This window comes from Fringilla coelebs (assembly GCF_963513975.1).
Source record: "Fringilla coelebs genome assembly, chromosome: 5".
Taxonomy (NCBI): domain Eukaryota; kingdom Metazoa; phylum Chordata; class Aves; order Passeriformes; family Fringillidae; genus Fringilla; species Fringilla coelebs.
In genome coordinates this window covers 44540244-44565295 of record NC_140033.1, presented here as the reverse complement: position 1 = coordinate 44565295, position 25052 = coordinate 44540244, and the positions used below count along the sequence as shown (strand labels likewise).

The window sequence follows — 25052 nt, the reverse complement described above, 5'->3', positions numbered from 1 at the left end:
ATGTACCAATAGCTAATGTATGTCATAGACATATTGTTTAATGTCAGTGGTAGTCATATAAAGTATATGCTGTTTCTGATTCCTCATTGTAGGCAGCTAGACCAAAAACTTTAAAATAAGCCTTTTCAAGAAAATTGGTTATTTTTATCTAGTGCTCTCAATATTCAGCTTGAGCCAATATTTACCTATTCAATCAGACTGAAGTTAAAATAAAGAATGAATGATAAGTATTTGTTTAAACTTTGGAAGCCCCCCTCTTTCCTTTCTTTCTTATCTCGGTTTTCTTGATTATCAGCTTGCTGTCACTAATTGCCACACCTAATCACTTTTCCGCTAGGAAGCAGCCTGGGACTGATAGGAACCAAATATTTGGAAATATGAGCTATATTTGTGAAAAAATACACCCATTCTGGGAGAGGGAATGTTAATGAAGAGTCCCCCACATGCACATCACCCAGCAAGGTGCTGGTCCCTGTGCTGGGCCACGCCACATAGCAAGGGCACCCACCTCTGATTTGAGTTAATGGCAAAATGTCACTTGACACCCATAAGGTCCTTACTTCTTGTGGAGAGGAATGCAAGGGATCATGGGGTGGGGGGTCACCCTGTGCTCAGTGATTTGGAGGTGAATTTGCTGCTCCCACCCCTTGCAGAGGAGGAAGAGCACCATGAGAGCCTGGTGCACGCTCCCGGAGGATGCCGTCATTGCCATTTCACCCCACAGCCCACCCCGGGGCTGGCTGGCATCTTCCTTTCTGCTTCACCCACTGTGTTTCTCTGCCCAGGTGATGTTCCGAGCCCTGTCAGTGCTGTGTTTCTCTGCCCAGGTGATCTTCCGAGCCCTGTCGCCGCCCTACGCCGCGGAGGACCCGTACAGCGCGGAGGCCCAGGCGCAGCTGAAGATCACCAACCTGCGGGTGCGGCTGCTGCAGCGGCAGGGCTGTCCCTGCCTCGCGGCCAGCCCGGCGCCGCAGCCCCCGCCAGCCCTGCACTACGCCATCTACGACTTCATCGTCAAGGGCAGCTGCTTCTGCAACGGCCACGCTGACCACTGCATCCCTGTGGCTGGATTCAGGCCCGCCAAGGCGGCTGGGGTTTTCCATGTGGTATGTACATGCACCCATGTCTGCACTGTAAGAAAGCAGAATTTTAAAAATAGTAAGGGATGGTATAGAGTATGGTGTAGGTCCATATATGCAATATTTGACGTGTGATGCCCTGGACTCCAAGCACAGTGAGCAGAAATGGTCTTTACGAAGGAGGTGGTCTCCATGTGAGGCCAAAGTGCTGAACTACCTTTGTGTCTTGGTGTGGAACTCTCATCCCTCTAAGGTGCCCCACAGTAATTTATTTATTTCAGGTAAATCTTTAAAAATAATTAAATTGCCGACACCCATCTTTCCCCAAATGCTGACTCGCAATAATACAATATCTAAAGGATACAAAATGCAGGGCATTTTGGTAACAAAGGAGGAAGAGAGCTTCTCTGAAGATACGAGGCATCATGTGACTACTATTGCTTCTGGAGGATCCAAGGATACTGTGTTGGATCTTGAACCAAGGGGATAGAGATGGGTTTTGACTCTCACAGGCTTTCTATTGCACTTTTCAGTACCTTTCTCTGGATAAAAACTCTGTGCTCTGGTTTCAAGGATTCCCGTCACAAGAGCTCTGAGCTCAAATTCCTAAGGACCCACCAAGACCTAGACTCCAGGGAAGCAAGAGCCACTAACCCATAGGGCAGGTGACAGACACAGCAATGGCCAACACATTGGATGCCTGTGGCATGGCATGAATGTACCCAGCCAGCCCAGGGACATCTGCAGCCACCAGCACATCTTATCCTTTCTGCTCATCCAGGCTGGCTCTGAAAGCTCTGGCTTTGCTGGAGGAGGAGCAGTAGGGAAAGACAGAACAGCCAAACATACTGTGCTGAATAACGTTAGACAGAGAAAGACAATTTTTTTTAAAAAGGCAGTTAGTCTAGGTAAGGAGTCCAGCTCTTTGGGGAGCTCTCATTTCACTTAAATTACAATCTCAGGCATGAAGCAGACAAGATGTTTCCCTTCTACTAGAGCTAGCCTTGCAACATCTTGAAAATATACTAGTTTGAAAGCATGCAGCGCTGTGATTGATAAGACTGTTTCAAGTGGCACTGCTCTGCTGTCTGCAGATGTCCCCTGAGTGAAAGAGTGAAAGTCTTTGAAAGGTGCTGTTTGCTCAGGAGTATTTTGGTGGGATACAATGGCATGGGAGCGTGCCCTGGAGCGCCACTTAGAGTTGTAACAGAGCCTGCAGCCAAATAGGGCTCCAGTACAGCTACAGGCTATGGTAGCCACAGTGTGCAGGTAACAGGCAGGGCTGGGGGAAGGAAGCAAGTTCCAAAATCACACTGAAAACAGAGCAAGAAATAGCAACAAACCCCTGTGCTGGCCCCGAGGGTGAAATTCAACTCTGGTTATAAATGTTTATGTGGCAGGAGTCCCAAAGGTGACGTTTCTGCAGCGAGGCTGACTCATTTTGCTGTGTCATAATGTGCTTTACTTACCCCTCATCCTGCATGTCCCATGAGGGGTGTGTCAGTGTAGGGGTGACATAGCCCCGTGGTTTGCAGGGAGGGTCAAGGCATGGTAAGAGCTTTCCTCTCCCAATACCACCTTTTCCATCATAGAGCTGGGCCAGTTTTGGCTGAACCTAGTCCGTGCCCGGCTCCTGTGGGATGAGGCTGCAGTGGCACTCACCTCGTGCAACCCAGCCTGGGGTTTGCCAGAGCATTGCAACAAGATTGGAAGAGAGAATTATTTCCTAGGTAACAGGAAGAATTCATCACACATGTGAATGAACAGAAAAGGGACAAAAGATTGCGATGTCCATGGCTGTTAAGGTGGTAGAAGCCAAAAAAATGAAAAGAGAGTAGGATTTCAGAGGAGGAGCATTTTTATACATTTCAGCTTAAAAACTCACAGAAAACATAAATCTGAAGAATTATGACCAGTCATTCAAGAGGTGGATAGAGATTTCAGTGTAGTCTTTATGAACCTCTACCTACCAAGGGTTTTATCAGAACCATCAGTGTAAAACTGAGGACAACAAAAACAGGGAAGCACAGTATCATTTCACAATCCTCTTATAAAATCTGGCTCTGTTTTTATGCTTGTTTAGAGAAGACCACTCCTGAAGAATATGCTCTAACTTAGAGAGTTAACATCAAAATTTAAGCATGTTTAAGATCATTTAGTAAAAAAACCAAACAACTTTTCCAAAAAATCTATGTGCAAGTGTTCTTAACCCTTCACTTGTTCTCAGCCTACAGGCAAAATCCTAACTGCAGCCTTAGTTTCAGTCCCTGCTTGGCCAGCAGAATACACAGATGTGATATATTTATCTTTCTCTTGGCTGCTCTGGGCAGTTAGCTGGGGTATCCCAGCAGCACTGGGCACAGCTGCCAGGTCTCAGTCAGATCTCACAGAGTGACCAGAAGCATTTCAGCCACCTCACCCAGAGATGATCTGACAAAAGAGCGTGGGTATGTGAGAATGCTGGGGGCTGCTGCTCTGGCAGGTTTGATACAGGACCCTGACCCAAGGAGCCAGGATGGTCAGCGTGGGACATGGGCCCAGCTTGCTGCCACAGGATTCCTCCCATTGGGTGTATTTTTTTCTTGAGACCTTGGCAATTTTGTTGAGAAGGTGAGGGTTTTGAAGGTAAATATTGTGAGGGGCTGAAGTGAGGCTACAAGTCCGCTTGGCCATGAGATAATACTTACCTGGGACACCCTCAGGGTGTGGGCTTGGGATGCAAACAGGGTGGCTTCATGAACAAAGTGGGGCTCCTTCTGCCTGGCAGAAGCAGCTCTAGCTTCATTTTCTGGGCTGGGGAAGCCTCTGTCTGCAATCTGTCTGAGTCAAGTCAAAGTTCAACTTCACAGAATCTGATAAGAGATTTGTTTCTGCACTGTCTAGCTGCAAAACTCTCCATGATGCTCCTCTCCTCCTGGCAATCCCCCACCTACCCTTTCTCCTCAAAGAGAATGGAACTTGTGTAGGAAAACTCTGGTTTTGAGTGTCAGAAATGCCATGTCAGCCTTTAGATGAATTCTGAATATACAGGTGGAACTTCTGCTCTAGCAGAAGGTCTATTTCCATGAGCTCCCCAGAGGAGACCTGGCTGCCTGGGATGGCAGGAGCTGCTCTTCATGGGTAGTATGATCCTCTCCATCCCTTGTTGGACACTTGTGTGAAACAAACAACTGTCAAGTTGATACAGATAACTTTCTCTCTTTCCTACTTCTCCCAAATTTATTCAAAAGGTCGCTACTCAAATCTCATCAGCAAAAGCCCAATGCATACCCAGGAAAAGATATGCATGTACAGACAGACCTCCTACCATACCATGCTAAGCAGCTGATCACTTCTTGAGCTGCATTACATGGCAAACCACAAATATGAGCAAACGAATGAATTCACGTATATAGGAGATCCCTCCTGATCTTCAGTGGACACAAGAAAACTGGTTTTTTTTCTCTGATCTGTGGCTCAGGAGCTTCTCACCCTTTGGCAGTACCTCTGCACATGCAGCCATTGCACTGCATGCATGCCTCTTACCAGCTGAAACATCCCCCTGGCCTGCTTGCAGCTATGGCAAGTGGCATGCAAGAGGAGAGGCAAGTGTTGTGGAGGCCTGGAGACAAGTAGGATCTTGCAATTTAGGACTGCAAAGTGGGGAAAGCAAACCCAGAGATACCTCACCTGGGTTCTTCAGTTCTGTCTCGAGGTGAGAGCTGGAGTCCATCCATCTCAGACTCCTTGGCCCTTCCTGAATGTGGATTCCTGTAGCTTAGCCAGCTGATCTCTCCAAGCTTTTTCCATAGTTATGAAGGTCAGGATCCTGGGTGGACTAAGATACTCTGCTAAAGCACTTCTGTGTAGTTAGGCAGAGTGAATATCTCCCCCCCACCCCCGCCCCACTTCCCATGTGGCCAGCCCAGGGACTGTTATAAATTGTTATCATGATACTGACATCAAAAAGATGTTCAAGGTCTTCCAGAGCAATGCTGACAGAAGCCTATTGTACAAGGAATTAAAAAAGCCCTGCTGCACAGCCCCCACACCCTGGACAACGAGCTTTGTATTCTTTCACAAGAACAAGATAGGATATGAGAATTTTCTCATGCATAAATTTGGTTGTCTGGTGCTTTGGGAAAAGAATACCTCTCCATGTGCTGACAGCCACCAGTAGGCATTGGTTCTAAAACTGGCACAGCAGTTGAAGCACAATACAGTCTAAAAGCTATGGTTAGAGACTCAGTGTGAATGCTGCCATTTTCCCTTAGGCTAGAACCATGCCCATTTTCCATGAAGGCTAAAATAAATGAAAAAAAGAGAGAGAGGAAAAAAAAAATACAGTTTTAGCAGTTCCAAAAAGGAAATTCTATTAAAAGCAGTTGCCCCTCCCAGCTATTTAGACTGTTTACGCTATCAGGTCTTTGGGACATCAATTTTCTTTTAGTGTGCATTTGTGTTGGACTCCATATAGTGGGTGAATTCTTACAATATAAATCAATTTATAACAGGTGACTGAAAGCATTTTTCCCTCAGTGCAGCAGTCTTTGTCACTGCCTAACATTTTGGAACATGATAAATATGGGGAAAAGGATTTTACAGGATTCAACGAAAGAAAAAGCCCTATGTATTTGCAACGTGAAAGGAAGCGCTGGAAGGTTATAATTTGGCAACAAAAGGCTCTGGAAGGAAGCATGCCCTAGCAACTGTCTTTGCATAGAGAAATCAGCCGCTCGTTTATCTTACAGAAGGCAACTTTTGTAACACTGTTTGCATTGTGCCCTCTAATGACTGACGTTGCGACAGGGCTGTCAGGCTAAGAAGAGGAACAGTGTGAAAGTGAACTGGGATATAAAGACCCCATGACAAAATGAAAAATGTTATAGGAAGGCCTTGCTGCTTAAATGAGTCAGGAGCCGTGTGAATGCTTAAAGGAGTGAGACATACTGGCAATTGTGTTTGTGTACTTAGTGAAGCTCCATAATGACCCTAGTGGGTATGCCTTACAGCTAGCTGTAAGCTGAGGTGAATGAAAAGGGAAGAAAATATGTGCTTTTCTCCCCTGTCAATGTACAGGGATCAGATTCTGCCTTCAGAAAGGTGCTGAGATGCTGGAGAAATGCTGAAGGCCAGGTATGTCATTTTCCCAGTCTACCTTGTGTCCCAGCAGAGCTGCTGGGCTGGTTTCTCAGCCCCGTCTCCCAGCTGCTCTGTGGCATGACAGGGTATTCGCATGGCAGACCAGTCTCACAAGTGGCCCTCCTACAGCTCTTACAGACATCAATTTTGTCCGGTGCAGACAGTCTGTTGGCTGTTTTTCACCTGCTGCCACTTCTCCTTGTATTACCCCTTCTTGACCTTTCTCATATTTCTAGCTCTCATAGTATTTCTTTATTGCTAAAAAAAATACGCGTCTACCTATGGGCTGCAAGAAAGGGCTTGCTAGTATCCACCTTTTTTGTTGTTTCCAATGCATTAAAATGTTTGCTGTCATGCTGGAATTATGTAAAAGAAAGATATTTTCTTCAGTGGGATAAAGCTAGGTTGGAGAGACATTTCAATGCAGAGCTGTTTTGGGCGGTAGTAATTGTAATGCTATTTTAAGAGAACAAATACATCAGCCTGAGGCAAGGTTTTTGAATCACTTAGGTCTTATTTTTCATTAAACTTCTGTGAAAAAGGAAGAGGGAAAAGAAGGTACTAACTAAATGGTTGCACTGAGAAGCAAACTATTAAGGACTCTGTTTTCCTCTGCTCCCTTGGCTTCACTGCCCCTTCAGCTCTTTAGCTTCTTCCTTAGTGGCTCTGCACCCCACACTCTACCTGGCTGAGAGGGATTGGGGCCACCATGAAACCTGAGGGGACCTTGGAGAGGCAAAGTTTTCTCAGCCCATTTAAGTAGCAGTGCTGTAAAGGCATGGCAGTGTTGGAATTGGAAACCTGCTGCCTTTTCCAAAGCTCACTCCCAAGGACTGGGGTCTGGGTAGCTGCTTCTGATCCAGAAATGGGCTCAGCCAGGTCATTGTATCCCAGGCCCCTGCAGGCGTTCACCCAAACATGAATCCCACTGAGATTAGGAGTGCCCAGCCCTGCAGCAAGCAGGGGCACACAGGTTTGCAGAGTGGGCATTGCAGGCTGGGCTACTGAGCAGCTGTGCCTGGCCCTGCCCAGGTGAGCAGAGGGCATGTGGGATCCACAGGGGAATCTGCGCTTGGGAGGGAGCAGCTGATGGAGGCAGGTTGGGATAAACCCTGAGGAAAGGGAACTGCAAGGCAGCACCTTTAGGATGAGAATGGGGAATGTGCTCCCTCTGGCCCAGCTGGACAGCACCCTCTGAGTCAGGCAGGAGCCCAAGCCCACGGGCCTCTGTGCTGGTCCTGTGCTTGCCTTCGCACAGATGGCAGAATTGTGCTGCTCTGTCATTCTTTAAGCTTTTCAGCCAGACCATTTGTTTCCTTTTGCCCAGGTGCATGGCGGCTTTGGAAGCAATCAATACCAGGAGTGTCATGCCATGCTCTGCCTCTGAGTCTATCTAGATAAACACCAGCTGCTTGATTTGCATCATCTCCAACTTGGCTCTTTTGCAGCTGTCCCTGCCACACCACGAAAAACCACAAGCCTTCCGTTGCTGCAGCAGGTTTTTAATTATGTACAACCTCTTTCCTTAGAGTTCACATACAGATTAATATTAATATGTTGGTGCACAGCTATTCAGTGGTTTACTTATTAGCTTTGCATGCCAAATTAGGCATGGGGGACAGCAAATTCTTGGGATACCCATCCTATTCTGTTTTATTTTCCCCCACCCTCCCTTATTCCAGCAATGCAGCAATGTTCTATTATACAGTACTTGGGCTTTCAGAAAATCCAACCTCTAGCTCTTTGGAACCATGAATGCTCCTTGGTGGGGCATTTTGCCTTGCTCTCTGCTGGTGTCTTGGGATGCTTAATCCTTTGAGGGTTTCTGAGGTGCTGCTGAGTTTCGGATGAGTTTTTGGGTTATTAGTGCTGAGCAGCCTCTGGATGATTGATTGGGTCCCCACTGATTCTTTGTGTCGCTTTGGCAAGGAGCAAACTGAATTTGGAGGGTGGGACTACAGGCTGTGGACACAGAAAGGGGGAGCACACGTCCCCACCATAATCCCAAGTGTTCCCATGTCTGAGAAAATGTCTGGTTGCAATTCTTCTCCCACGTCCTTCTCACTTTGGCAACATGATTGCAAAATCACCGAAGGACCCTTTGTTTTTGACCATGGCACCCTCTGACTCCTTACGGTCACCTTCCCTTCTTGATCATGTGTGTCCTGTGTCTGGTGGGTCCCTCTTCCCTTACAGCTAGGACAGTCCTGTGAGGAAGGGTTTCTGGAGGGTGTCTCTGGCCACAGATGTGGTTCAGGCTAGTACAACATGTCTAGCCCTAACAACTCCATGGCCAAAGGGCTTGCAAGAAACTCCTACCAAAAGTGGCACCAAAGAGTTAGGACACCATCAAAACCATCAAAAGATGACCAGTATAAGTTTAGTCATCTTCTGTTTCCAGGCAGGTGTGTATGTTTTTAAATGTGTGTGAAGAAATTCTGTAGCATTGGTTTGTGTGTGCACCTTGCCTAAAAAATACAAGAGACAGAAATTTATCGACGAGTGGTAATTTAAGAGAGGGAGGTATCTGAGAGCATGAAGAACATTTTGTTAGTGGCAGCAAAAATGAAATTATGAAAACACAAGACATACTTTGAGAACTAAATATACCCTCCACAAATTTGTTGTTTCTTCTCTATGTTTACTTCTCATTCTTTTCAGACGTTAGCACACATTTAAGCTTATATCAATACAGTAAACCAGGCAGACCAAGTAGTATCTGCACTGAGACCAACTAATTCCTGTGATGAGGCCAGATAGCACAGAAAACAATGTTAGCTTAGTATTTTCACTTTAGCTTAGATGCTTGTGCCTTCTGACTCCATCTGTACCTATCCATTGCTTACAAAGCCCAGCTGCTGTTCTGTATTTTTTGATGATCTGACATTTTAATAGGACAGGAATGAATTCAAGAAGTTTTTGAAAGATCTTGCTGTTTTCATTTCTGTTTAAAACTCTTGGAAGGACTTTCCAGGTCAGTTTTGAAATTTCATCTGTATTGGTTACATTTGAGTCAAGTGAGATAGCAGCTGAAATCTAGTCATTACAAATGAATAAATCAGAAAGTCACCATAAACCAGGCGTGTGTGTGGTGTGTGTGTGTGCACCTATGTAATAAACAGGAGCTGTTTACAACATGTTCAAGGTCCTCTTCTGTTCTGTTTGCGGTTCAGGCTTTTCACAGGAACCTTTTTGTGCAGCAGTCTAGACAGCAAGGGATTCAGTTAGGAACAGCACACTTGTAAAACCACAAGTTAAACTCTGTGGAAGGCAGCATTTTCCAGCAGCAGTTAAAGCCATGCCCCAGCTCCAGGCTGGATCACCAGGTGCCCCAGCCACCCTATGCTGCCCTCGATGCCAAAAGCAGCAGCAGCTGGTGCAGCTCCGTTGGTTTTATGGCCAGCTTGTGGCATGAGGCCCCTGGCTCGATCACGAGCAGCAGGAGATGCCAAACCCTGCATTTAAAAGCAAAATGTGGAGCAGAGTAAAGTTGCAAACACAGGCACATATCAAAATAGCTACAGTAGGTAGCTACCTGCCGTGCCCCATGGGAAAAGGCAGGGCCTTCATTCTTGCCAGCAGAGCCATGCTGCTGCAGAGCTTGATCTTGTTGCGTCCAGGCATTGCCGGCTGCTCGTGCCCTCTGGCCACATCCTGTTTTCTTTGCATTTGCCAACAGGGTGAGTAATGCCAGCGACTGACAGGGCAGCTGGCACCAAGTGTGCTGTGCTGGCTTTTCATCTCTAATTACCCCCTTACACTGGGCTGTCTAGCTGTTAAATTATCTGTCATGAACATGTCCGAGTATAGTGAGTCATGGGCCTTGTGCTATCTTTGATTCTTCATTTGTGGGGCAAAAATTCTGCCTAGGATGAGTAGATATTTATGTTTCAGGGGGTGGATTCTTTTTTTTGTCATACTTATTTGTGCTGGACATAGCTGGGAACACAGAACTGAGTGCTGAGATTGTAGGTGCTATTCCTGCAGTACTGCAAAGGTGTATTCATGTTTATGAGCAAGAAAAAGAGAAAGGTTTTACAGTGTTTCCCAAGGATGCTTTGAATCCCGGCAATTTTTTTAATCTCTCCTGGAAATTCATACCGCATCTGGAAATGGCTAAAGACCCTTTTAGATCTCAAAAAAAAAAAAGGTACAATTCTACAATACCATGACATGCAGATCTACACATACCAACCTAACTGAAAGTGTAACTACAGAATATTTGTCCCTGGCTGAACTGGACACCACACTACATCCCTCCTTCTAGCCAATGCAATAGCATGTAGCTGGCATGTGTGTGGGCATTGCTTGAGCCCCGGAGACTCTGGCCTTTGCTGTGGGTGATCCTTGCTCTCTTTTCCCTACTAGGTCCATGGGAAATGCATGTGCAAGCACAACACTGCAGGGTCCCACTGCCAGCACTGCGCCCCGCTCTACAACGACCAGCCTTGGCAGGCTGCCGACGGCAAAACCGGAGCCCCCAGGGAGTGTCAGTGTAAGTAGCCAGTCAGGAACAGCATCTCCAGATGCTCTGCCAGAGTGAAATGCTTCCTCCATGCATGCCTTTCCCCATGTGTCCGAGAGGCAGCACATCCTGAGGTGGTGGAGAGGTGCTTTCCAAGCAGCCCAGTGAGTGAGGAGGTACTGCCACGGCCCTGCCCAGCACCCACCACCTTTGTATAGGGCAATGCTGATTTCTAAAGCTGGGAGGGAAGGACCCTTCCTCAGCAGGACCAGTGAATGTGGGCCTCTCTGTTCTGGCCTGATCAGCTGTGGCTGTCCTTGTAGTGGAAAACCTGTATTGGAAATAAAAGAGTTAAAGAAAATACTTTTTCTCAAATGTTATCTGCAGAGGTTGGGAAGTGTAGATGAAAATGTAGTGCTACTTCATGCATTCGAATGAATAACAGGTTCACAGGTCGAGTCCCCATTCCGAAACGTGGTTTTGAGTTTTCGTGTCTCTTTTCTACAAACCAGTATCTTCCACTGCCTTAATGAGTCTTTCTGTTCCCTTTGGCTTCGCCTCAGCATGCAAGTGCAATGGGCACGCCGACACTTGTCATTTTGACATGGCTGCGTGGCTGGCGTCGGGCAATCGCAGTGGCGGCGTCTGTGACAACTGCCAGCACAACACGGAGGGGCAGCACTGCCAGCGCTGCAAGCTGGGCTTCTACCGCGACCTCAGGAAGCCCTTCTCTGCCCCAGACGCCTGCAAACGTAAGTCAGCAACCACCTACTGCTGAAGGGCTTCCCAAGGGGGAAAGTGTCAAATGAAAGGTGAGATCTTGCCCCTCCTTGGAGCAACCTTCTGGCTTCAGTGAAGGACAGGGAGCTCTTTGAATCCTCTTTGTGATACTGCTTGCAAAAAGCAGCGGTGATATTTGCAGGGTGAAAGTCTGCAGATGCTGTTGACAAATCTGTCCCAAGGATCCCTGTAGCCTGAGAGCAGGGGAAGAGAGATGATTAATTTACTTTCTCCTATTGCTATTTTTGGAGAGGAAAAACTGCATCTTGTTTTCATGTTCTCCTTGTTTGGTGATTGTTGCAACCTCAGAATGGAGTTCCTCAGCCAGCAGGGTGCAGCCGATAAATAGCATCGCCCACCAGTTCGTGTTCCCAGCAGCAGGTGGGTATGGAAGGACAGACAGGAACACAAGTTAACTGATATTCCAGAAGGTGGGACACTGAGTAGGCAAGACTAAAAGCAATGACTCAGGCACATGTGAAATTAAACCTTTCCCAAGAAAATAAGCAATCCAAAAGCCACACACCGCAGGAACCACTGTGAGGATGGTGACTCACCACGGGGGACTCCAGATCCCCAAATTATGCTGAGAACATTATACTGGTCACCTAAATCCAGGGTGCAGGCATGCTCTCCTCTCTGAGCCTACAGCCACCCACCAGCTTCACCACATTTCTCCTCACTGACTCACTTACTATGAGGGGACCTCCACAAGTGGCAGAAAGAAATCCAACTGACACCCTGCCTGGGTCTTTTGAGGAGACACTGAGCACATCTCTCTCCTCTCAAGGAGAAGTACCTGCATGTAAAGGAAGAGGGAACCCTCCTGCAGTGAGGAGCTGCACCCCAGGTTGGGAGGATGTGTGAGGTTTCAGTTGTTCATTGAGGTCTGGTGGGGAACAGCTGCTTTTGTCCTGCTCCCTTGCTGCATGTAATCCTCATAAGATTCCTGGCAGTCTGCTGCAGAGGTCCTCCTCCTCTCCACCTTTCACTCATTGCAAGGAAGGGCAGCAACAGCTGAACTGCCTGTTTTACAGCCCTAGTTCTCTTTATGGAAATGGAATTGACCGCAGTTCATTGCTTGTGTAAATAATTACTTCACTGCTGTAGTATGTACACAATGCATTTTTTTAAACAGTGAATTTAATTACTTTAAAAAGTTTCATTACCTACTTGTATACATCAAAGTTCTAAGTCTCCTCTGTAACATCAGATACTTTCCCTCCTTAATTATAGCCAGAACTTAGGCAATGAACTTTTGTTTTGGAGTCTCTTTAGGAAAAAAACAGGCTTAAGTCTTGCTTTTACACCCAGAGCAGAGTCTATATGTTTTTTTCTAACACATGGATTCATCCTTGCTGATTAAAAAAAGAACAAAGAGTATTAATTGACTGCTGGTAGATAATGCAGGACAGAAGACTGAAATAAATGCTACATGGGATCCTCGAGCTCTGAAACATCATTGTATACTGTGCTTCTGGTACCTTTGCTAGTGTTGTAATTCCTGATATTCTTTACATGCCAGCTTCCATCAGGGAAGATCATGCACTTTTCTGAGGTCATTGAAGACAAGTGAAGCTTTGGCCCTGAGCTGAGAGTGGTTTTCTGGACGCCTAAAGACACCACCCTTTACTTTGAAAGCAGTAAAAGTGGCTCCATCTCCTTTGTCACCTCATTCAGTCCATTGAGGGAGGGGAGTTTCATCAGGGACTCATTGTAGGCTTGTCCTTTTGCCCGACTGCCCAGTCCATAATCTGTGGCTGTTTGCAGGGTCCAAGAAGGCAAATGGCACCTCCTGGGCTGTCCAGCACTGAGTGGCTTTTCCTTCCTTGCAAAGCCAGATGGAAAGAAGAGGTCTCAGGACATATTGCTGCAAAGCAGCCCCAGCTCAAAGGGAAGGCTGCCAACACTGTGCACGTGCCTGTGTGCAAGTTAGACCATTGTTAATGAAGTCAGGCAGTACATCACATCATTAACTATGTGTTAGCCAAATTCCAGGGGTCTTGATTTAAAAGTTTCTCCCCACCTTTATGAGCCAGAGGAAGCTGTGGATATTAGATGATTAATGGGTATTTTTGTTGGCATATGACAGTGCTTGATTCTCTTGGCCTTCTGCATTCATGTCTGAATCTCTGGCCCATGGCATTCCACTTTCCACATTAAAAAAAAAAAGTGTGCCTCCATTACTCTTCAATGCAACAATCCAGCTTTATGGACCACTAGATATTCATGAACTGTGGTATTTAAGAGCCAACGATAACATATATTTAACAAGAACTGAAAGATACTCTTGAGTATAGTGAGAAAAAGTTTACATTTATTTACTTTCTGCATTAAGTACCTCTACTTCATCACTCCTTTTTTTCTGCATTTATGAACTGGAGAGCATGATACTCCCTCAAGTACCTGAGGCAGACAAGTTTTCCAAGCACAAACTGAATTCCACAAATATAGGGATTATCTGAATGCTTTCTTTTCAGAGACCCTGTTACTACAAACTCCCAGATGATTTCTCTTGTGCTTTTCAAACCCTCACAAATGCACTCCTCCCTAAGACCCCTTCACCTCTTCACTTCTGGTCTCCTGCTGCCAGGAATGCTCCCTGCACCCAGGGACTCTGCATCTCACAGGGGAGATGGCAGCTGCAGAGCCGTAGAAAATGACTAATGGCTGTTAAATTGAATTGTATAAGATCAATTACAGCCTATGCCTGGAACATTTCCAAGCACCATGCCACGCTCTGCAATAACAAGGGACGTCCGTGGAGCCCTATTATTCTTTCGTGGGAAGGCCATGGCACTGCCTGCTTGTTTCTGGCTCAAGACACCATTATTGTTCAACCACTGAAAATTTAAAAATACCTAGGTCTAAGTAAATAAAGGAGTTGTTAAGCCATAATCTTTAAGGATACTTTAAAGATTCTTGTAGGCAAAGAGTGTATATAATATTTGCTCAGGAGTAGGAGTGTACCTGATAAAATGAAACATTCTGATGTTTAAAACACCAATCTGATGACTCTGTCATACATATGAGTTCTTTTCTTTCCATCCTCATGAGTTTTTAAGCCTCAGCTACAGTACAATTGCAGGCAATAAATTTGAGTTTTATAATTGCCGAGTTTATTTTGCTTTTCAACTGTAGGGTTTTGAGGGTAAATATTTGTCATTTCCAAAGGTTAGCTGGTAGCCAAGGAAACCACAACAGTATCACCAATCCAGGGCAGGGAAATCCAGTTCTGCTGGCATCCCACTCACTGATTTTCCATCCCAGTCAGCACATGCAATGCCAGGGCAAGCAGCTGTTAATTGATCTGTGCATGGAAGTCACATGCAGAATACTGCTATGGAGTACTGGCTGGTAAATTGGCATGCTTAGCAATGCTGCTTACAAATCAAAAAGAAGGAAAAGCATCAAGCTTGCGGAAGGTTTCTCTTGATCCAAGGCTAGGGCCGAGCCATTCCTTCTCTCACAGGAGCTCACTTGGCTGTGGGGACTCCCAGCCTCTCTGGGGAAGTGGCCAGAGCACATGAGACAGGCACTGTGCAGAAGCCTCACACTGAGAGCCTTACACTCTGCACCTGTGTATCCACAATGAAATGCCATCCAATACTGCCTGTGGCTGCTTTTTCTGCTGTTCTTCTCTCATCTTCCTGGGTGGGAGACTCCTACTACCTGTGCTACAGTGAGATGGAGATTGTGTGGAAAGAGGAAGATGGAGTCTAAAACCAACACAGCACGGCTGCCCTTGAGGGACCAGTAGCTCCAGCTTTCCAACATTGTATAATCAGTCCTACAATCTTTTCCTTCCTGCCCTTGCCATAGTATGGAAGCACTCCATCCTTTTATCCATGCATTTCTTTCAAATGTGGTATAACACACTCTCATCTGAGCTCTTGGTGCGTAGCAATGGGCTTCACTTTATGTCTGCACTGCTCAGCAAGTTCCCACTGCAGCCCATCAAAAACGTTTACTGTGTTGGAAATTTGCCACCCAAACCATTCAGATTAATGCCCTTTAGTGTCATCTTGGGCCTTCACCCACAATCCAAGAGCAAAAAGCTTCAATTTGCCAGCCACCACTGGGACACAGATTGGTGGTTCATTGAGGAGCAGCCAGGAAGGATGGGATCCATGGAGGTGGATATGCAGGCCTGTTAGAAATTACCAGCCTTTAAAACACATCTCTTTGTGGCTTTTATTAAAAAGTACGGCCAACTACATTCTCATTTTTAGTTGTCTTTTTAATTACCTAGGAGCTTGCTGCTCTTTTTCATAATAGCTTTTGTAAATCTAATATTCTTTCTTTACTGTAGTGTTGACATTGATGTTAAATTTTATATTAGGGAAAAAAAGTGTGTAAAAGGATTGTCTAAAACATAAAAGCTCCCACCCCAATGGGGTTGCACGTAAAATTCAGCTGAAACCTGACCAAAACAGGACCAAATCTCTGGCTGAGCAGTGGGTTTATCTCATTAACTGGAGGAGAATAGAAGAGCCTTAAGTGCCTGATATTTCCCCTGAAGGGCCTGAGGAATGCCAGAAATACCCTCCTCATCTTGTAGGAAAACAGAGCATTTGGCTGTATGTATCAGGTGTAAAACACTTCACAGGCTTCAGGAGAAAGGTATGCAAGTCGCAGTGCATGCTGTTGAAAACTATGCTATTAAAGGTACCGGAGCGCACTGCCTGCAGCTACTTACACAGTTTGTGGAGAGCCTTTCTAATCTTTTAATTTTATGTAATTATATTTGTTTGCGAGTGGAAAGGGTGGGGGAAATTTGGGGATTACTTTGGCAAAGATGTTGGAATCATAGTCGCCTCTAAGTTAACTGCCAATATTAATCTATCTTTTAATATTTTGAAATTATACTCCAGGTCTGTCAGATTCCTGAAACCACAAAAATGTTGTCAGAGCGAAATTAAATGTATGTGTGCAGCAATAAGTATTTTAACAGAAAGAAATATGTTGCCTGTGATGGCTTTCCTGCTCTATTGCCTTCAGAGTTGCAAAATAGAAAGATTGGTATTAGAATTTAGTGAAAATATTCTCTACAGGTATAATTTTCTCAGGAAACTCAATTTTTTGTAAATGACACTTTGGATAAAGGCCTTCCAGCGGGGAATTTTTTGCCATAAAGTGTAAGGCTGACTGTACCATGTCCTGGTCAGAGAACCAAACCCTGAGGTGAGAAGAGCACAAGTCACCCAGGTACTGGTCCTGCAGCCACAGCATCACCTGCTGACCTGGCCACGTGGTCAGAGGTTTGGCACATGCTTTTGATAACTGCATTTCTGTTCTTTGAAAACATTAACATCCTGGGGGAAAAGTAGCCTTGTAACAGACATGAATTATGTTTATATTAAAAAAACCCCTAAGGAGTAGGTAAGGAAAACCTCACACCACCTATTTTAGGGCATCTTTTCTGAGAACCCAATATGTCCCAGCACAGTTCTAGTGCTTTGTTCTGATGTAAGGGGCTGTGAGGGAGAAAAGAGAGCAGCTAGCATTTCTGATGTGCACTCTGCAAACCCCTGTCCCTGTGAATATGCAAAAGCCAATCTCTGAGCTGTCAGTTTCCTCATTCTTTTTTCCTAATGTTTTTAATTGATGGTTTTAAAAATCCAGAGACAGAGGGGTACTTTTTGCTCAACCTTCACTTTCATTAAAGTGACTGTTCTGAGGGGTTTTTTAACCTCCTGGATGCAAGGCAGTTGTTATTACTTTAAAAAGCAATTATGCTCTGATTCATTTTTGCAATGAAGCACCCACAGCTGCTCAAACATCACAGTGAAGCAGGCACATCCCTGGGTACTCGGCCCTATTAGAATCCAGATGCTGCAAGGAAAGTAATAAAGGCTTGTTTGGCAAAACATAACACAACACCAGGGTGGGTTGACTAATTAAAAACTAGCTCACAAAACTTAAAATTCTACAGACTCCAAAGGGAGACTCTGCTCAGATTTGTAGGGCTGAGGGATAAATAAGCCCAGAGGCCCCAGAGGTCCCTCGGCAGAGGCGGTTTTGCAGACATCCCCCGCACCTTTGTGATGCAGAGGTTGTGCACTCGCAGACGCTCTGTCCCTCACTCTGTCCCTCCCCTGCAGCTTGCTCCTGCCACCCCGTGGGATCGGCCGTGCTCCCCCTGGGTCCCGGCACCTTCTGTGACCCCAGCACCGGGGACTGTCCCTGCAAGCCCGGCGTGGCAGGGCCCCGCTGCGACCACTGCCTCCCCGGCTACTGGGGCTTCGGGCCCTACGGCTGCCGCCCCTGCGACTGCGCCCGCAGCTGCGACCCCCACACCGGGGACTGCCACAGGTGAGCTGGGGCTCCCGCCATACCGCTGGGATCTCGGCTCCAGGGAAGGCTCTGTGTGCACACGGCAAGCAGGCTGAAAAGCATCCTTTGTGTCAAATACTTGGGGTTTGGTACGGATTTGGTACGGCCAAGAAGTGGGGATAGAGTGGGAGCTGAGGCTGTGGTTCCCTTGGGAGCCTGGCACACCATGGCAGGGCCCCAGCAATGTTGGAATTTTTGCTCTCAGTGCTGGTGTTAAGGTACTGGGTGTTTTCCATAACCTTCACGGTTGTTTCCTCTCCACAAGTAAAATGTGGGCCTCAGAGACATCTGAGTGAGAGGTGACCGAAGGCTTAATTTTGCTGTTGTGACTCGGCTTATTTTGACTGTGGCTTGTAGTCAAGCTCTGACTTTTAGAAAACAACACATTTTAATGATACCCCACTCTCCAAATCTGACATGCTGCTTTCTTTACCAGACTGAAGATATTTGTGGTACATAAATCTCTATAACATATTTTAAACCCAAAATGGATCCATGATCCTCTCTGACAACACTCAACCTGTTCACCTTCCAAAACTGCCTCTTGCATTTACCATCAAGACACACAGTCACATTGTGTCTGAAGGATGGGCTGGTAGTGGCCCTGCTTTCCAGTGGCTCCCAGAAGAAGGTTGACCATCTTCCTTTCCTCTCAACAGCTCAGATGTTTCCTGGCACAATGAAGCACCTCCTTTCCAGGCAGTGCTCAACGAGAGTGAGCCCACCTGGGGCTGGGAGGATGAGCAGGGCTTCTCAGCACTCCGGCACTCTGGTAGGACTGCGGCTTTGCACGTGTTCCACCCACCCAATCCCTCCTGCCAGCAGCCACTGCAGACCTAGTCTTCGGCACTGACTTGTAGTTAGCACCCTGGCAGTTTCAGGGGGGAATGGACATTGCCCCACTAACATGTGGAGGAATGTCCTTGTGGCCACCTCCTTCCCCTCCGAGAGCCAGAGGAGCCTTGTGGCTCATCCCATCAATGCAAGGATGTGCAAACCCATTAGACAGATGCTCCATGCTGAATGCCTGTGCCCAGCATTTAGCTGTTGTAAGGCAAGAATTTGCAGTCCCAACTCTGAATTTCAAGGCTGAGTGCCCTCCTGTTTTACTTGACCATCATGTTTTAAAGGTATGCTTATATTCCCTCAAACTCGACAAACCAGCAACTTTATTTAAAGGGTGGGGTTTGCCACTTCACTGGCAGGCAGTTAGGGGATTTCTAACTCAGAATTTATTTCCCCGATACCCACAACAATTTTGGCATCACTTGCAACTTGTGATGCGATTTGAGATGGTCTAGGGTGCAGCAAGAGAAGCTATTTCCCTCCAGTGTTCCCAGCCTGGGGGAGGTGGGTGCTGCATGAAGGTGGGTGCAAGGCAGGCTGGCCCCGTGGGGCAGCACCAAGCTCTCCTCCCTTGCAGCTGCCGCATGCAAGCAGGCAAGCGTCATTTCCTCCGTTTTCAGAGAGGGCCTTGATAACATCTCGAAGATACAATAATTGAGTTAATTGAGGGGAAAGCTCCATCATTTGTCTAGGCCACTTCATTTTAAACGTAAATAAGTATATCATGTTATTCTTTGTTCTAAGATCACGGAAGTCATTAATCTGCCTTAACCTCTGCAACATTTCCTTTTAAAATTTTGTCTGGTACATTACGGTGTGGAAAATACCACAGGGAAAGATATGCATGTTATTTGCATCCCAAGGCAAAATAATAAGGCCTTTGTTTTCCTTCTCTTCTAATTGTAAACAAGGAGTAATTGCCCTTGGACTAAGAGTCTGTATTCACTCTCAGTCTGAAAACAGTTGCAAATTCCTTTTTTTTTTTTTTGCATGGGGCTTTTGGACCACTTGAAAAACCTCTGGCAGTTCCTGGGCTCTGCCTGCAAACGCTCTTGTCTTTTAAGCCAAATTCACAGCCATTCCTTCTTTTTCCCCAGGTAAATGCGAATGTAAAGAGCAAGTTTTAGGGAATCCCAAGGTCTTCTGTGGGATGAAGTACACCTATGGTGAGTTGTGGGTGAGGAGGCTGTAAAGGGAGGTGCTGCAAGGCAGTGCAAAAGTGTATATAAAGCATGAGAGTTCCTCTGTGTGTACCGCTCCATCTAGGCAAACCCACGGGACACTTAGTCTAAAGGCAGAACTTCAGCCAAAATGTACAGGTATCATGTTTCCAAGTCTAGGTGGGTGAAGTGTCTTGTTCTGTTACCCATCTCTCTTGCTATCAACGCATCCTTGTACAAAAATCATGGGAGGCCAAGAGCTGGAAAAGTCCCTGGAAGGTTGTCTAGGTCCGAGACAGACTATAAGCCACTGTTACCCAAAACGGGTCACTGAAACGGTGTCTGTAGACAAGGTGCCCTAATCAGAGTCTGGAAATTACTGGATCTGAATTATACTGAATGTATCATAGGAGGGACTGCGATCACCACTCCATGGATAAAACAATCCCAGTAGCTACTGGGAACTCCCACTGTCAACAAAGTTCAGCAGTTGCAAGGGGATGATGTATATTGTCTATGTGTCTCTTGGATTTAAATGAATGAGAAGAGGCACTTTGTTTCCCAAGACCTCCCTGGTGTGTGCCAACGAACTGCCTCCTTCATACTGTGGCAGAGCAAGGAATGCTCTGTGCAGCACTCCCTTCCTTCGCAAGGAATCTCTTACAGGGGTCTCTTGCACCTGTTTCATCTCACACTGAAGTTGAAAATGTACAGAGAGATAGCCCATACCTCTGCAGCCTGCAGAGCAACCCACAAAGTGAAGTTCAAGGGGTTGCCAGTTGTTGAAATGTAGCCCCGGATTACTGATATTAGGAAAAAATTTGATTCTGCTCTGTTTTGCTTCCCAGCCACGATAGTGACTGTGTTTAATCTTGCAAAAGATAAAAAACTGAAAAAAGAAGAAAGCCACAAAACCTCCAAGTTCATAAATCTTATCTAAAGTGCACTCAGGCTTCCCCCGCTTTCATCAGTCAACATGTGAAGGTGTCAGCTACACTAGAGAGATGGATGAATTACGGGGCTCATCAGGAGCTCCAGGAGGTCACACTGTGAGAGGCTGCCCTGAGCTTCCCAACGTGAGTGCTGAATAAAGCACCACCAATATGGGGATACCTTCCAGTACAGGAGGAGGAACTGAGCCCTGAGCCTCCACCAACAGGGGCTCAGCAGTGGAATGCCAGGTGGTGGAAATGTGGGCATGAGTGAGCTCAAAACACTCCCTGATTTGCCCCAGTCCACACCAATGTCTGGCTCTCATCTACTGAATTTGGATTTGGCAGCTCTGCAAAGCAGCAGGACTGGCACCAGCGTGGGATGAGGCTGAGGCCAGCAAAGCCTCCAGGTCTATCCCTAAATCCAATTGATTTCCAAAAGAGATAAGGAACACAAAGGGTTTGCTGAACTCTGGGGGGAAATGGGACCTCACACTCTCGTGGCAGTTCCAGGGTCCATGGCCAAGGCAGCTGGCAGCATTTCTGCCCATGGGTGTGGGGATGTACCTGCTTCCCAGCAGCTGCTCTGATCCTGGGCTCCCCAACAAGGAGCACTGGGCTAACTCCACTGTAACAAAGCACTTGTCCTCACTGCTTCACCCAGACACCAGCATTAGACCAAGAAAAGAAAAAGAGCCCTGTAAATAGTTTGTATATTCCTGGTTTTGAATTCTTGTGTTCCCAGTGATCAAGACAAAGATCTTGTCAGCTCATGACAAAGGCTCCCATGCAGAAGTCAGTGTGAAGATCAAGAAAGTCTTGAAATCTACAAAGCTGAAGATCCTCCGGGGCAAGAGGACACTTTACCCTGAATCCTGGACTAACAGAGGCTGCACTTGTCCCATCCTCAATCCTGGTAAGTTTGACTCCCTGAACAGTACATCCCCACCACAAATACACAGGTTTCATTGCAGCCCCTCTATCCCCTCATACTAATGAGCTGGGAATGCAGCCCAGTGCTGATTAAAAATTATTGTCTGTTACATCAGTTGGATTCCAACAGCAATCTCCATCAAATAGAAATTTCATAGAGAAAATCTTGGTTCATCCTACAGGCTTTGAAACACAGTTCTCTTTACATAGCATAGTAACAGGCTTTCAGTTTTACCAGTCTCTGTTCCCAGAGGGAGGGAGGTGCACATACACCCCAATAGCATGACACATCTTTCAAAGCTAAAGCTAATTTGAATCTATAAAAAACATATGTAAATCTAATTTGAGTTGGGATACTGCACTGAAGAAGTTCTAATCTAAACCCAAGGGAAGGTTTCTCTTTGAAAGTAATGCAAATTTAGATCTACAAGATTTGGAAGAAATTTTCTTATGCAGTGAGGGGAGAGCTCCACAGTTTTTTCCCTTCTTCTTTCACTGGAGTATAAACAATGGTGGCTAAACAGTGCATGCAGTCTCCAGTAGGAACAAGGACATGCATGTTCAGGAGTTTCTTCCACAGTGCCAAACTAAGCTACAGCTGACCCACCTCTCTTTAAATCTCCTAGATAAATGAGCAGTTACCAACTAACTCAAATGAAGGACTTTCTTTCCATAAGGTGTATACACCGCTGGGAAATTGGCAATGAAAGCATTGATGTAGGTGCTGAGACATCCCTTTCATGTGCAGCACTAGGAGCTAGGGGGTACAGGGCTGTCTGTGGGGCTGGGCTGGGCTGTGCAGAAAGGTTATTCACTGATGAGGTGTTTGCAGCCCTCTTTCATGTCCTCAGGAGTGACCGTCTGGTTTTGAAGGCAAGCTGCTGTGATAGCGCAGCTGTAGCTAGGAAGTCTTGTCAGGTGCAAAGGTCAGATGAACCAGCAGCATTAGGTAGGGCTCTGCTGTTTAAGTGCAGTAAGACTTTGGGTATTGCTGGAACACCATAAATCACTAATCACATAGCCATCGCTGGTGTACTTTTCCATATGCAATGAAAACTCAAGGAAGAAAGCCCAGATGCAGCTGACTTAATATGAACCTGAAGGAATGCAATGGAAGCTGTCCAAAACTGAGCCTGCAGGGCAGCCCCACACCTGACACCCAGCTTTGCCACTCAACTAACTTCAGAGGAGCTTCACTGATTTTCCCCAACAGATGAAAAGACAGCATTAATCACAGAATCAGTGGAGGTCTCTTAAACAACAGCAGAAAGGGGGAGATGCAACTGTCTTTAGTGACAGTCCAGGTGTCTGACACATCAGGTGTTAATCCCTTGTTACTTCCTTGCCAGTTCTCATGATTTACACTGCAAAGCTTGGTTTTGTTTTGAAATGCAGCTGCTGGTCCCAGGAGTATAAATTAGTCTCAGTCTTCATGTTGAAAAGAAGTTTGTTGCTAGTAGGAAACTTGGAAACATCCGTTGAGTGAATCTTTAAGATTCAATGATGTCAAAGAGGGAAAAAAAGATTCCTGATTTTTTTTTTTAATTCATTATTATCTTTAGCTACCACATTCATTTCTGAGTGGCTTGCAATACAATATTAGCAGATTCAACCCTCTATCATACTAAGAGCTTATGGCCTACAGGTGAATAAACCAAAACCAGCTGGATGAAAAGTCAAGCTGACATAAAACAACTTTCTGACATACAGCTATAATGGAAATCACATCTTCAAAAACATAGAGAAGATCAAAGTTAAACATAAAAGTAAGACAGATGTGTTTTTATACCATTTTACAGAAGTAAAGGGATACCAAAAGGAGAGTAGGCTCTTAAAGGCTTTGACAAGGCAAAAAAAACTGCAAACATTTATCAAATCTCTGAGGGCTATTTTCAGATGAAAAACGTGCTTAAGTTCCTACAAGGGGAACCCTTTCACCACCCTTGCACACCTTCTGCTCCACACACACAAACACATGGGCAAATTCTGCTTCTGGGGGACGCAGCTGAAAGATCTAAAGGTCTCACCTGTTTGCAAGGTAACAGGAGCCCATCCCTTCCACGGCTCTGCCAAGCATAGTCAGAGAGGCAAAGAGCAGCCTGCCAGGGAAAACTGCACAGCCTGAGGTCCTGGCTTATGGCATCTCAGTCATTTGACTCATTTTAATTTTACAGTTCTGTAGCATCAGGTTGAAAATCTAGAAAGCCCTACACAGTCAACAACCACGGACGGCAATATTTGCTTGCTCTCTGAGTGTGCATATCACATTTCTCTCTCAAGGGAAATAAATCTAGGAACCCTTGAAAAGTGATATTTTTAACAGCAGGATTGACTTGGCCAAAATTAATGTCTTTTGGAGGGCAGTGCTGCCACACACCTATCCTGTGTTTCCTTGGCAGAAGAGAGGATGTGTGTGCCCAAACACTCAGATAAAGTAGAAAGCAAATTGTATTGCTTGGGAGGCGCCCTCGTTTTATTCTGGACTGCAAAATGGAAACTCGAGACAACACAAGCTGTAGCCAGGATGGAGTGGGATGGCTGAGAGCACCTGGGGAAGGCCCATCTCCTGTGCCTGGTTTGCACCAGAGCATTGTGCTCCCCAGACTGGTGCAAGAAGGAGTGGGTACAGGAGAGGTCTAATGCTGGCTGTACCCTAACTGTGCTGCAGTGGCATGCTGACCCTGGCAGGGAGCTCCTCCTGCCATGAAAGGGATTATACTCCTTATTGTCCCCATTTATGGCACACTTGTGGCCCATTTAGGCTGTTTGGATCTGTGGCAGTGTTTCTTTAGCTAATTCAAGCCAAAGGCTTTGCTCTATCCCCCGTTTAGCAGTTGTTACCTAGTTCCAAGTACTCTTCCAGGCGTGTCCTGAAAGCCAAGCACAGACATGGATGCCTGAGGAAAGACCTGCAGCAGGGCACAACAGGGACACACTCCAGCCCTTTCTATCTGTTTCTGGACAACCAGTTGAGGCTTTGACAGACCCCGCTGTCATGTCTAAAACATCTGGCAGAGGCAGAAATTAGCAGTTCTTTTCAGTGTGACAGCCACTCCTCCAGGCTTTTCTAGGGTACTGCCTGCCCATTTAGTGTTGACTCTCGCTGGGGTCTGGTGAGAGTCTGCCTCCAAGGGGCCACTGGCCACTCTGAGCAAGATACCAAGCACTGGACTGTCCTGCACTGTTCCATTCCTTGAATTCACTGAACTGATCTCCAGGCCCAGATTTATTCAGGGACAAGCGAGGCAGATGGCTGCCAAATGAAGGTAATAGCAGTTCCCAGAAGAGGTGTAAAAACTTGCAGTGCCACCCCCAGAGTTCAGCTCTCATTTATATTTAGAGGCTCACAAAGTCACATTTTGTGTGCTGCATCTCTCTGTCTGACAGGTAGCCACAGGAG

The 25052-nt window shown here is 46.1% G+C and overlaps 1 protein-coding gene across 4 annotated transcripts in view; it reads left to right on the top strand.

Annotated features, from left to right (window-relative positions):
- Positions 1 to 25052, top strand: part of NTN4 (netrin 4) — a 46857-nt gene that overhangs the window by 19925 nt on the left and 1880 nt on the right. For 2 of the 4 annotated variants that reach the window (XM_084206610.1, XM_084206611.1), the window contains exons 3-10: positions 828 to 1106; positions 10569 to 10695; positions 11229 to 11417; positions 11755 to 11826; positions 17550 to 17760; positions 18441 to 18553; positions 19725 to 19793; positions 21465 to 21635. In XM_084206610.1, the coding sequence (XP_084062736.1) occupies positions 828 to 1106; positions 10569 to 10695; positions 11229 to 11417; positions 11755 to 11826; positions 17550 to 17760; positions 18441 to 18553; positions 19725 to 19793; positions 21465 to 21635 (1231 nt within the window). The remainder of the gene's footprint in view (positions 1 to 827; positions 1107 to 10568; positions 10696 to 11228; positions 11418 to 11754; positions 11827 to 17549; positions 17761 to 18440; positions 18554 to 19724; positions 19794 to 21464; positions 21636 to 25052) is intronic. The other 2 variants (XM_084206612.1, XM_084206613.1) reach the window with 1 other exon arrangement.